The following is a 15,355-nucleotide window of genomic DNA, read 5'->3' as shown; positions in this document are numbered from 1 at the left end:
TTCAAAATGTCATTATTATCATTGTCTTAAGAAATACAACATCATTGATATTATCATAACAGTACTTATAGTTTCGATAGCATCTACAATAAGACATTTTAGAGTAAAGCTATTGACAACTCTTTCAGAATAGTCAAATGCAATAAGCAGTGCACATAAGGGTGTTTTATCCCTTTGCACTAGGTAGAATTTTATCCTTAATCATGATTATACTTTGCCTGTCATTTGGACAGTTCCTGAAAAATCTATACAATGTGATTCCCTTTATCATCATTAAACAACACAGATAATAATAGTTTCTTGTAATATCAATGAATCAATAAAATTATTAATACTTAAAAACTTTTCTGTGACATAGCCAAACCTAATTAACCTTGCACTAGCTAGAATTTCACCCATTAATTGAGAATTTCCTTCCACTTACGATATATCATTAGTGTTTTAGTATGTTCTCCAAACTGACTTATATATAATTACGAGTCCTACTGTTCAATATTAGTGGGAGATCAGCAAAGATTTCAGCACATTTCAGACTTCATTATTGTTTTTTCCTGTGTATTCATTCATCTCCGTATCAATACCTGTACTTGTGAAGTGTTTAGTAAACCGTCTAAACATTTACATTTAAACGTATTTTCCTTTTATACTGCTGAAAAAAATTGATGTAGAATTATTAGTTATGATCCTACATTATTAGAACAAGAATTAATTTATATTTAGTTATTTAATAACATACCTTTCAGAAAGCTGACAGGAATTCTCTCTATCTATTTATAACCTTAAAATTTCTAGTATTGATATAGTTAAATGTCTCAATTATTTCTGAATTATAAAACTGTAATGAAAAATCATATCAGAATAGTACAATCAAATGAAAGTAATTCGAGTATGATATTAATAAAAGTACTCACTTAGATTGAAAGCCGGCAAATATTATTAACTATTTACTTTTACTTCGTCGTTTCTCGCTGGAACTACATAATACATGCATTTTCTGGTATTTCTTCATCGTTAAACAATGCACTTCGACAGCTTATTTGTTTTTTACTTTAACAAGCATTTATATATTGTCTAGGTTATCTCTTCATGAAAAATTTATTACAATGGACGCCATGTTTGATTTACGTATCTGTCATATGTCAAATTCGATTTCAAAGTGAAAAAAAAAAAAAAAAAAAAAAAAAAGACAAGCGCGACCGGCGGCAGGGGCTCTAACTAAACTCGGGTTACAGACGTTTGTTCCGAGATTACCGGCCATGGCTTCACATCATATTCAAACTCTTAATATCAGTAGGACAGCTGTGCCGATGCTCAGGAGATCTTATTATTATTGATGTTATATGATTATTAAAAGATGATTTTTAAAATTCAAATATGATGTTTTTTTTATTTTTATCTTAATTGCCTACTCATACAATATTAAAAGTTTTACTTCAATCGCGTGTGATCCTTACGCGCACTCTTTTTTTTTTTATGTCCGTTCAAGTTTATTCGCTTTGGCTTTTTGATTACGCGCCTATTTAGTTCTTATTTTAATTTTTACATTTTAGGGTTATGTTTTAGGATTCTTTCATTCAAGATCATTTTAGTCTAGCTTAGATTTTATACAATGTTTAGTTATAATTTTGTTTTAAAAAATAATTTAGGCTTACGTTTTACGCATAGGGTTACATTTTTCATTATTTTTGTTAGGGTTACGTTGTATACATTATTAGGTTTGGTTTCGATCTCAACTTAATCAGTGAAAGCTAACTAAAACTCAACAAACAACAAATAGAAGGTTCAGTAAATGAAATAAAATTGAAACACTTCTGATGTTATAATACTGAACCAAAATACTTCATACTGTCTTGGAATTGACAGATATATTTCGTTTTTTCTGCAATATTTGCTATGAGGGAACAAGATATATTGTATTTTAACGTAATATATTGTCTAAGATAAAGGCTATCATCTTGGTATTAGACAATATAATAATAATAATACTTGTTTGGCTGTGATAATAATGATCTTGACAGGTTTTAGCTGTCAAAGTTATGAATCCAATACATTTCAACTTGACGTCTAACTTCTATTTCGTCGCCAACTTCATGCTGGCTGAAATATGAAAATGTCAAAATTCTTAGCCTGATTTAAGGTGGTGTTAACTTCAGACAGCTTTCTCAGCACTTTTTTATCCTGTGTTTAGAGACTCTTGACAGATCTTACATCTGAAAACAACCAACTTATCAGTAACAATTTATTGCCTTCGTCTATCAGAGCCGATCACGCACGAATCATTATCCAATTAAGGTGCGTCCACACCTAACGAACGAACACGAACGAACATGTCAAACAAGAAAATACAAAGAAGAACGAGCAGGAACACGAACGAACGCGAAAAATTTCAAACAAACTTGAACAAGCGCTTAAAAGCAGTGAGCGCTTGAATTTTCGTTGTTCGTAGGTGTTCCGTGAAACGTCAGTTTTATTATTGATATGGATGTAAGCTTTAATCATACGGCATTTTCACTGGTTTTTGTGTGATTTTTGTTCGTGTATATTTTTGTAAATATACTGTAAATAAATTATTCAATTAATTTCACTCAGTTTTTGTATTTAATATTTATATTTTGAGTCGTTTTCTTTCCTCAGCATTCATATTCGGAGCAAGCTGAACATTCCTTGAGCTAACTATACTCAATTTTCAAACTCTCATCCTCAACATATATTTTGAATGTCTGTGTATGATAACAAGTTTAATATTTACTTGTAAAGACTGCCATTTTCTTCTTTACTGCAGCTTCTGACATCCCAAACGTTTTGCCTACACTTTCCCAAGCATCGTTTTTTGTCTAATAATTTTATAAAAATGGTTTTTAGTCTCCTATATTATAGGAAACTTTTCTATTTCATTTATGAATGATAAAATTACGTTATTTGACCATTCCATAATTTATTCAAAATTTTCAAACTGTACACATTAATTAAAAGTAAATATTATTAAAATTTTCAAACTGTACACAATAATTAAAAGTAAATATTATTAAATTATTAAAATTATTATTAAATTTTTAAAAAATTATTATTAAATTATTAAAAAATTATTATAAAATTATTAAAATTATTAAAACAAAAATGTTCGTTTGCGTTCGTTGAGACGTCCACACTGCAAATACGAGTACCAACACGAACGAACAATTCCCTTTGATGTACCGACAAGTTGCGGAACATTGCTCGCCATGTTTGTTTATGTTCGTTCGTGATCGTCGTGGCGTCCACACTGTGCTGTTGCCGTTCGTTCTGGTACGTTCGTTTATGTTCGTTCGTGTTCGTTCGTTAGGTGTGGACGCACCTTTAGATTGATCTGTTTGATAAACCTTGAATTGATAAGTTTTTCCATTGCTGATAATACTTTGTGCAAATAACCAAGATTCTAGTACAATCACTACAGGAATATTTGTGAGCTGTAATTATATCTGTTGAACATCATGAGTTTGAAACCAAAAGAATTTGTAACGTTTAACAATGGAAATCAATTTCCTGTTCTTGGATTGGGAACCTGGAAGGTAAATTTTATAAAAGTATTTTATAACCTAGAAACATAAGTTCTTAGACAATATAGCATAAGTTGGCGAAAGCATTAACAGTGAATTATTTAAATATAGAAACGATATTACCATAATCCACTATAACCTATACTTATTTATTCTATTTCAGATATTTTGTTTCATAAACCTTTTTGTTCTAATAGTATGAGTTCTAAGAGTGATTCTAATTGAACGTAACAAATTTTGTTTTTAGAGATGTTACATGAATTACGAAGATATATCTTTTTGTCAGGCAATCTGTTAAATACAGGATCAGCATTTCAATATGTTGCTTCATGATTTGATGTTATCGAGACTCCCAGAGCTCAGCAGCCTTATTATTTTATATTTACTTTTTATTCGTTTACATTATATTGTCTTTGAACTTTGGTGGTATATTTGCAAAATTCTATTAAGCACTGAGCCAAATTCTATTAAGCGTACAAAATGACAAAATAAGTTTTTAATATCCCAAATTTTTATGCAGGCTTTGCAATAAAATGTGTCAATTATATAATTTAATAAATTATAGTACTTATTTTAGAAAAAGTACAGTTTGCGCATCAAGAATATATTGTACAATATAGCAAAATATAAATATATGTGGGTACAATATATTGTAAAAATAATCTTGATGTAATACATATTTTGTTTTTACTTAATCATAACACATATATTCAGCATTGTAAAAATTCCAATTAAATAGCATTATATAAAGCTATCTTCCATTTGTGCATATACTTGAAATTTGTTTTTGTCAGATACACTGCGCCCAATCTGTGCATATTTTGACTGCTATCGATAGAGGGATATATTTGATATATCACTACTGAAGTAACATAAATCAAACACATATAAATGTTTCTTTATCGTCTAAATCATTGCATCATTACATTATAATGTGTTGACACATGTTATAAAAATTTTTTAACAATGTGATAACATTGGAAGGTTTTCTATAGAAAATACCTATCGACATATTGAATACTATAATAAAAATTGTCTATAAACAAAAATTAAATTAATAATTGAATACCAATTAATATGGTAATATTTATTATTTCTTAAGTAGATCAAAACAAACCTTGAATACTAATAAATAATAATAAAATAATAATTAAATACAAAGACAAGTAATTGGTTAACATCTTTTATAAAGTCATTAGCTATTACTATCAGAAACGAATAATATTTTATACTAATTTACATGCCTAAGTTACAGCCATGCCTTTCTTTATAGTTGTACGGCTGTAATAATTTAAATTTATTGATTGATTGTACAATGTTTCATATTAAGTCACATAAGTCTATTTTTAAATAATCAATATTTTCCTTCAGTGTGTATATTGACTTTGCAAATTACTTATTTACAGCAATGATATTGTTATATATTTTACTATGTGTATACTTTTGATAAATCATTTATGCAAAATCAGAAGTTATCAAATATATAAGTTAAATATTTCTATTTTATTTTAATTGATCTTAAATTAAATAATTTTATTTGTTATAGAATATATGGATCTCTTCAGATCTAATTAGTTTAAATAGAGGCTCCAAAAATAGTGACAGAACATTATAATTGAATTTGATTACAAGCATTATATTATTTTAACAATCATTCTTATAATTTTAATAATATTAATAACTCGTATCATAATTAATCTGTATGCAATAGTAGATACGTAAGTGGTATTAGTATTCTTAATGGTAATTTATCATTTCATTTATTAGTCAGAGCCAGGAAAAGTAGATCGAGCTGTCAGAGATGCGATTGACCTCGGATATAGGCACATTGATTGTGCTCATGTTTATGGCAATGAAAAAGAAGTTGGCTCAGCTATCAAAAGCAAAATTGAGGAAGGCGTAGTCAAAAGGTTGATTAGTTTTATGAATTTATCTAGCATACTATACACTGGTTAGTTTTTAGTGCATGTTATTTACAAATTACTACTCAATCTTTCCAACATATTATGCTCAATTAATTTCTTGCCACATCAATTAAGTATTCATTGTCATATTTAAATCTATTCAACTCTGGAAAGAGTATTGCATAAATAGAAAAATTAGTGCACATCCATGTACTTCATTATAGTTTTGATTAATTGTAGAGCAGACTTGTGTACGGCTTTAAAAATTTAAATTTATTGATTGATTCTACAATGTTTCATATTAGGTCACATCAGTCTATTTTTAAATAATCAATATTTTCCTTCGGAATATATATATATATATATATATATATATATTCATTTAATATTTATATATATGTATATATTTATATATATATTTTGTAAATGAAGATGAGGAAACTGAACTTAATATGTTTCGAATTACTGACATAATCTGTATAGCAAATATTTTTTGTGCAAAAAAAAAATTGAAGAAACTTTAAAACCGAATAATTTTGGCTTTTGAATTTGGATACAAATTTATTTAAAAAATTTAAAACTATTCAAGTAATTTGCTTATATATTGAAGTGAAATAGAATAATTGATACTCAGTTCTTCCAGGTTAAATTGTATGTAAAAGATCTTATAATTCAATGCTATATATCTAAAATCAGTTTGTGTTATTTAATAGCCCTTATTTGCACCTCTTTCTTCATAATTCAATTATCCTGTTTATATTGTTGATAGAATATAAACATTCTTTGACTACTTGAAATTATTTGTGCCATTAACACATAAATGTGGAAAATTTGCATAGATACTACAATCATGTTACATTAAATGATGAGAAGACAAAAAATTATTCATTTATTATTATATTTTTTTTGCTCACTAATTGTAATGCATGGATCATTTGATTTCTTAAACATAGAATAGTTACATAATTTGTGTATTTAACTTAGACTGTATCTAATTTCTATTTTTTTTATTACAAACATCATATAATTTTTTTTTAATTACGCTATTTATTTTTTAGAGAGGATCTTTATATAACGAGCAAACTATGGAATACTTTCCACAGACCAGACTTAGTCAAAGGCGCTTTACAAACTACACTCGACAATCTTGGCTTAAAATATTTAGACTTGTATTTGATCCATTGGCCTATGGCTTACAAAGTTAGTAGTACTTACGTAGTACACTATTTTCATGTATTGATTTAATATTTTAACCATTAAAGGAAGAAGAAGATTTGTTTCCAACTGTTAACGGTCAAATTCAGTTTTCTGATGTTGATTATTTAGATACTTGGACAGCAATGGAAGCTTTATATAATGATGGATTGGTGAAAAACATTGGGGTCTCTAACTTCAATTCAAAGCAATTGCAAAGACTTCTTGATCACTGCAAAATCAAACCAGTTACTAACCAGGTACATGTTTTTGTCATCTAGGAATGATATTGAATTAAGAGTTTTAAATTGTTGTTTTTATTTTCTTATTGTTGTTACTTATTTTCTGGGTAGTTTTGGTTTCAATATTTGAGGTACAATATTGTTTGGTTAATCCTTATCTTTTAAGATTTTTTCTTTTGGCAATGACTTCACAAATTAACTCCGACTTCAGATAGTGAACCCTTAATGTGATTTTTTTTTAGAATTTTTGCACTATTGCTGAACATTTTTTCTATACTTATATACATGCAATGTGAGTTTATAATATGATATTCTTCCAGGTTGAGTTGCACCCTTACTTGAATCAAAGCCGGCTAAGACAATTCTGTCAAGCACGTGGAATTCAAATAACATCATATAGTCCACTGGGCTCTCCTGATAGACCTTGGGCGAAACCGGAAGACAAAAAGGTTCTTGATGATCAATGGCTCAACGAAAGGGCTAAAGCTTTAGGAAAAACTCCAGCCCAATTAACATTGAGGTAATTTTTAATTATAGATATCATTTAGTAGAAAAGCAATTTGGGGAAACTGTAATAAAAATTAATTTCTCCCCAATTTTCAAATGACACTTAATATATTATTTATTATCTATTACCTTTTTCAAAAGCATTTTGTATTAACAATAAGGTGCTCAAATGAAATATTAACAATAATAGAAGTAAGAGAGTAAAAGATTTTTAAAATGTGAAGTAAAATACTCTTGTTTGTTAGATGGAATTTACAATTAGGCAATATTGTAATACCAAAATCAGTTACAAAATCTCGAATTGCTGAAAACTTCAATATCTTTGATTTTGAATTATCGGAAGATGACATGGAATGCTTTAGTAAGCTTGATGAAAACTATAGAACTGTTCCAATGACAGGGTATGTTATATATATGTACTTATAAAATATTTACCTATTGTATAGATGCATATATAAATATATATATATATATATATATATATATATATATATATATATATATATATATATATATATATACACCTAAGTCTGTTTTTACACGGTCCTTTTGTACACGGTTTTGATATAACACGGTTTGAAAATTGAACATTTTTAATTTTTTTACACGATTTTATTCCATTTAGCACGATTTGAAATTTTATATACTTGAATTTTTTTTGTCAAATTTAATTTTTGCGAAGTATGTTCATATCACAAAAAAGTATTTATGAAAGAAAAGTCTGAAACCAACGATAGTATCGATAGTTTGCGAACATTAGCTTAAAAATTTAAGTGAATTCCCCTTTAGCGCGCACAAACAATTTTTACTGGTCAAAGCAAATGTGAATAGCACTAATTTAGGGGAATACCCTAAAAATTCTTGCTTTTCACTAATTTCAATAGGTTTTAGAGATTAGGAACAAATCACCCAGTTTTGTATAAGATCAATGTCTTTTTTTACACGTTTTTTTTTTTTACACGGATTCTTCTGGAACCAATCTCCGTGTAAAAACAGACTTAGGTGTATACACCTAAGTCTGTTTTTACACGGTCTTTTTGTACACGGTTTTGATATAACACGGTTTGAAAATTGAATATTTTTAATTTTTTTACACGATTTTATTCCATTTAGCAATATTTGAAATTTTATGTAATTAATTTTTTTTGTCAAATTTAATTTTTGCGATGTATGTTCATATCACAAAAAAGTATTTATGAAAGAAAAAAGTCTGAAATCATCGATAGTATCGATAGTTTGCGAACACTAGCATAAAGATTTAAGTGAATTCCCCTTTAGCGCGTACAAACAATTTTTACTGGTCAAAGCAAATGTGAATAGCACTAATTTAGGGGAATTATTATTAAAATAAACATGAATTCTTGTTCTTGAAAATTCTTGTTTTACACTAATTTTAATAGGTTTTAGAGAGTAGGACAAATCACCCATTTTTGTATAAGATCAATGTCTTTTTTTACACGTTTTTTTTTTACACGGCTTCTTCTGGAACCAATCTCCGTGTAAAAACAGACTTAGGTGTGTATATATATATATATATATATATATATATATTATATATATATATGAGTAAGTTCTTCAAGGGCAATACATCAAATAAAAGGCAAAGATTTAGAAGTTAATCTTTAATTTTTTCCAAACGTTTTGACATTGGATTTTATGTTAGGGCAATGCCTCGAAAAAATACGCATAAACTACTTTCTCCGTGCAAAATATATTATATATTTCACAAATATTTTGCTATACTCTGTTCAACAAAAACAAAAAACAAGTTAGTGTATATATGATAGTGCAAAATTATGTGCCATGCACTAGTTACTGATGTAAGACCATATTTATATCCACTGATGATGACATAAAATTTTATGTCGAAACGTTTGGAAAAAATTAAAGATTAACTTCTAAATCTTTGCCTTTTATTTGATGTATTGCCCTTGAAGAACTTATTCATATTTCTCAACATCAAAACTAACTTCTTTAACACACACACACACACACACACACACACACACACACATATATATATATATATATATATATATATTTTGTAGAGTTTCGAACAAGAATCCAAAAATAATACAAAATAAAAAACAAGAAAAGTTTTTAAAAAAACAATTTCTTTATTTAATTATTTGTTTATTGTCGACGTTTCGGAACTAGGTACGTTCCATCTTCAGGACATCTGTCAAGAAACATGATCTTGATGAGATTTTAGCAAACAATATGTTTAGGAAAAGAAAATAGATTTTTCTTAAATAATGAATTAAATTGTAAAAAATATATAATAATGTACAGAAATATGATAATATGTTCAAAATAAAAATGATAAAAATCCTAAACATATTGTTTGCTAAAATCTCATCAAGATCATGTTTCTTGACAGATGTCCTGAAGATGGAACGTACCTAGTTCCGAAACGTCGACAATAAACAAATAATTAAATAAAGAAATTGTTTTTTTAAAAACTTTTCTTGTTTTTTATTTTGTATTATTTTTGGATTCTTGTTCGAAACTCTACAAAATATACACAAATCCAAGACTCTACCATTCAATATATATATATATATATATATATATATATAGTTTATAGTAAATAATTTGATATGTTAATATCAGTTTTTATATTATTCTCTCAATGTGATTAATGATTTTAACCATTTTGAAATATTTTAGAGCACTTGGACATAAACACCATCCATTTGAGAACGAAGAATTTTAAACTTCTGTTGATCAAAATAAATAACAAACATAAAATACCTGAAGTTTGTTTTTCATGAAATATTTGTTATTCAAATCTGTTAATAAATGAAGTTGTTATAGATTGCATTTTAATTAAAATCTTATGAGCTCTCTGTTCGAATATTTAAACTAAAAGAGTTCCTTCAGTGACAAACTAATCAAATACCTAAAGAAATCGTTTTAGTTTAATAAATGTAATATAAAGAAAACAATTTAAATTGGCATCAATATGTATTCCACATTCATATTTAGCAAAATAAGAAAAAGTTATCAAAATATTATGGATGATGCTTAGATTCTAAATGAAAAGAATATTACGTTATTCATTTATTAACTTTAAATTACTTATTACTTAACTTCCCGTAGGGCAAGTTATAGTAATCGCAAAAAATCGAAAATAAATTTTTTATATATCTGTACGTTTGAAAGGTTTCTGCACATTTTGGCATACCTTAGAAAAAATTGATGTATTGTGTGCGTGCGGATGTATTGATGTATTGTGTGTATGTGCGGATACAATTTTTTGTATCAACAAATTATGATTGCGGGAACACGGATCAACCGACTTGAATAATTAAAAAAAAACAATCGATTCGTATTGATAAGGAGACGTGCCGATTAGTTTTTGGCTAAGCCAGGGCTAGCCGTTCCGAAGATACGGGGCAAAAAGTGCCAAAAACGGTAACTTAGTTTTTAAGAGAACGGAGCGTTCAACTTTAATAATTCAAAAAACATTTTACTTGTATTGACAAGATGAAAAACTGATTAAATTTTTGGGAAGTCTAGCGGTTATGGACTCTAATTAAAAATAAGTTAAAAAATGTCATTTGGCGGTCAAAAATGTTTATTGGACTTATGCACATCAAATTATCAGATATTTTGTAGAGATTTTTATGTGTACACAATTCGTGTAATTTTTTTAGTAGACTAGTTTTTCATAGAATATATTTTTTTTACAATATACAAATGGAATTGCTACTTAAATTAAGAATGTTGTGCTATAAAAGAACTTGTCACTTAACCTTCAGTTAATTTTGGGTAAATGTTTGTAAACTAGCATACGAAAATTAACTTTCATATAAAATTGATAATAATTAAGCTATTTCAATTCACTAAATAAAGCTCTTGAATTTTTATTTAATATTACTACAAAATATAATATTTAAAATTGAACAAGATTCAAATATTTCCAGTTGAGGGAATATTGTTATATTAACATATGTAATTAACATAATTGATACCACTTTCAAATGTAATATTAGCTCGATATTGGTAAATAATAGGCAAACCACGTTCAAAATTTGTTCGATTCTTGTTGATAAAAGCACTTAACTTAATATTTATCTTAATAATTATTATCTATATTCAAAATATATATCCGGGGATCAGTGGCAGCGCTATATACAATACGTGGGCGTTTTCAAAATTAGTTTATTTACCCTTCTTTAAAAAAAGTTATAAAAAATTATAGTTATCTAAATGTATGAGTAAATGAGATTTGTTTATAATCAAATAAGTAATTACACAAATTTAAACAGACAACGATAAGATAAAAAGACAAACTCTTCGTCAAAAATATTTGGTTCTCTAGACATATAACTATTGTAATATAATATATTTATCTATGCATGTAACCTAAGCTGAAATAAATATCCAGAATATTCTTTTTCCGATTCGCTAATTTTATGATTTCCCGATTGTTCAAGTTATTCTGAATCGCTTGACACAAAATTTGGTGGTTGTAGGTGTTACTTTGTCAAGGCAAATTTCATACACATAAATAATCGAAACAGATCCACACACATAACGTACACATGGCATGACTTGAAAATTTAATGAATTTTTATAATCGAATCACTTATCGCATTTCCATAAAATTTGTTTTTAGTCATCTCCATACAAAGTGATTTTCAAAAAGTTCTTCACAATTAATTACGAACAAACAGCGCGTCTGATCTTCACGAAAAACTAATCAGTACGATTGCCCACTGAAAACTTTCGATTAGTTTCGAAATTCTCAAAACTGGTTAAGAATTTTTGTCAAAAACGCGTACAGTTTTATTACACTTTTCCTCTAATTTTAAGGAACAGCTCACCCAACCGTTAGGCAACAACTCGAGCCCTTATCGAGTTTCATCAAATCAAGAAAATTTTAATCAAATTAAGAAAATTTTCGCTTACATACATACACATGCACACTTTTACTAATTTTGGTCTTCAGAATGACTTGAAACGAGAAAAATAAAATTAGCATGTCGGATTTTTTGGCGAAAACAAATATGGGTGCGTGTCTGGGAGCTAAAATTATACCTTCAGTTAATTTTTTCTCAAAAACGGTTGCACGGATTTTCAAAATTTAAAAGCCATTTGATGAAACTCTATAGGGTTTCACGCCTATCAGCCTTATTTCTTATTAGATTTTTTATACAGGATAACCACATTCAAAATATAATATTATGCTTTATTTATTTGTATCAGATACTCACCAGAAAATAAAATTAGGTGTTAGTAATTTATATATATAGATTAGTATATTAATTGGTGTTAGTGGCATTTTGCCTTAAGGATGATATTATGTTGATAATGGTCTTCACTATATATATATAGTGAAGACCATTATCAACATAATATCATCCTTAAGGCAAAATGCCACTAACACCAATTAATATACTAATCTATATATATAGATTACTAATACCTAATTTTATTTTCTGGTGAGTCTTCACTATATATATATAGTGAAGACCATTATCAACATAATATCATCCATAAGGCAAAATGCCACTAACACGAATTAATATACTAGTAAGTATAATATATCTTATATTTATATAATCTTATTTTTCAAATATCGTTATCCTATAAGAAAACAATATAAAATTTTATCATGTAATAAAAGTAAGTATAGACTTATTAAGAAATGTGATTGATTCGCATAAATTATATTTAAAGTGCAATATATCGAATCATTATTTATCTGTAATATAAATCTGTATTTTCTGGATCATTTCATATATAATATAGAATACAAAACAAAAAATACATTTTCAGAATTAAATTCGGATACACTTTGGGATCTATATAAAGCAATATTATATCATGTTGGCCTTATTTTTCCACCAGCAATGCGAGCTTTCATATACACAGATATATAATATAATATATGTCACCTTGTCAGTAAGAGGGGAGAGTTCATACTTCTTCAGCTTTTGCTGTCAAGATAAATTGTAAGTTATGAAGAAAAACACTTCGCAGTAAAAAAATAAATAAAGGTATTAATCATGGTCTAATGCTACAACACGTATCATAAATTTTCACTTGCGTAGTATAATTTGCTAAATTCTTTGTCCTTAAACATTTAAATTCTGATTTATGTGTGATCTAAGACAATCGTCGTATTGGCTGATGTAACCAGTTTACCATTAAACTTTAAACCTTACCATTAAACCTTATCAAATTCGTAAACGAGCTGAAAGTTTATGAAAAATATATTCTTCAGATCTCGAGCTTTCTTCTTAGATGACGAATTTACATGCAATTCTAAGCTATATAGTGGTGTATGGCATCGCGCCCTGAGGCAAATTTCTGGAACTTCCCGAACCGTAACGAAATATTCGAAAAATATTAAATGAATTTAATGAGATTATTATTAATAGTGTAACTTTAATTATTCGATTATATGAGCTTATGAATTGGACGAGGACGTGTATCTATGTATTACAGATATATTTAAAGTATGTATATCCGAAACGGCTGGACCAGTATTTGCCAAAAACTAATCAGCACATTTCACTATCAATAAAAATCGAATATTTTTTAAATAATTTAAATCGGTTGATCCGTGCGCCCGAAAACGTCGACGAAAAATTGAATCACACACTCATGCATACATACATCCATTTTTTCTAAGGTTTACCAAAATGTTCAGAAACCTTCAAAACCCATAAAAATGCAAAAAATTTCAATTATGATTTTTGTACGATTAAAAATGAAAAAAAAATTACTTATTTTTTTTTTTAGTATCGATTTTTTTTAAAAAATATGAACATTTTTCAAAGCAATCGTGCTGCTTATGTGTTTTAGAGACGAAATATCGAAGCGCTAAACTTAATACGAAACCCAACGAATAAAATGTGTTTTGCATCATTCAAATCGACTATACGTTCTCTCGAAAAATAAATACCATTTTCGGCAATATTCGGTAAAAAACTTACTTGTTTCGACAAAATGAAGAAATGATTAAATTTGAGGAAAGACTAGGTGTAGCGGTTTCGGAGATCCAGTACAAAATTTCGCGGTGAAAAATGATCATAGACATATGCACATCAAATTATCACATATTTCAAAGGGATTTGAATAATCAGAGGCGTCCATACTAATGTTTATTCATGATTATCATATGATAATGTAATTTATTCATTTTGATTATTGTAATTGTAATAATAAATAAATATAATTGTATTATTAAATATTGTGATATATTGATTGGAAGTTTTGAATGAAACTAACTAAACTTTATTTGGAGTGTTTCATTTCACACCATTTTTAGTGATATATATTAGAAACACACCGTACAGGTATTATAAACATAAATATATATTCTGATGTTTATATAAACATTAATACACTTATTAATTCGTTCTTCGACGAGGATGATCTACAAAGTTAATGTAGTTATAACTTTGGCCATTTTAAATAGGCTAATCTATGGTTATTCATTTATTTCAAATGTCTCAAAAATAATAACATTTTTCACTCATTTGTTATTTAGTTCATTTTAATTAATATACTTTAAATATTGGTTAGTTTTACTTAACTTTGGACTTATACAATAAAAATCGAGTTCCCAGCTTTGTCCTTTTCCTCTTTTGCACAAGGACATTATCATTACTAATATTAAGATAACTTTATTTTCATTAGATTATTTTAATATTATATTAATTACATTAATTTCCTCGCCATCTTCACGCTACTATCTCTTTCCTTACTTTACACACCTTCCTTACCTCACAACGCGCGACGCCACGACGATAACATTAGTAAACCGTTACAAATCAGGTGATATTGTAGATTTTAAACAAAAAAAAACTAACAGGTCATATGGTCAAAAAAAAGTTGGGTTGGTATGGCCTGTGTTGGCGTAGTTGGTAGAGTGATGGCTTCGTACCAAAAAGGTAGCGAGTTCAAATCATACCTCCAGACACAAAACGGAAATCAGCAGTATGGCTAACGTTGT

The 15,355-nt window shown here is 27.8% G+C and overlaps 1 protein-coding gene across 1 annotated transcript; it reads left to right on the top strand.

The window, feature by feature from the left end:
- The first annotated feature begins 3,399 nt into the window (after window positions 1-3,399).
- LOC113374096 (aldose reductase-like) lies at window positions 3,400-10,141 on the top strand. The gene is made up of 7 exons (XM_026614362.1): window positions 3,400-3,548; window positions 5,304-5,446; window positions 6,499-6,640; window positions 6,703-6,894; window positions 7,197-7,396; window positions 7,629-7,784; window positions 10,054-10,141. Exons 1-7 carry the CDS (start codon window positions 3,471-3,473, stop codon window positions 10,097-10,099), a joined length of 957 nt encoding a protein of 318 aa, XP_026470147.1. The 5' UTR covers window positions 3,400-3,470; the 3' UTR covers window positions 10,100-10,141.
- Window positions 10,142-15,355: the final 5,214 nt, after the last annotated feature.

This window comes from Ctenocephalides felis, unplaced genomic scaffold, assembly GCF_003426905.1.
Source record: "Ctenocephalides felis isolate EL2017-DRISC unplaced genomic scaffold, ASM342690v1 CF-g0.4_SCAFFOLD_01604, whole genome shotgun sequence".
Classification (NCBI taxonomy): Eukaryota; Metazoa; Arthropoda; class Insecta; order Siphonaptera; family Pulicidae; genus Ctenocephalides; species Ctenocephalides felis.
This window is presented reverse-complemented; position numbering and strand designations above follow the sequence as displayed.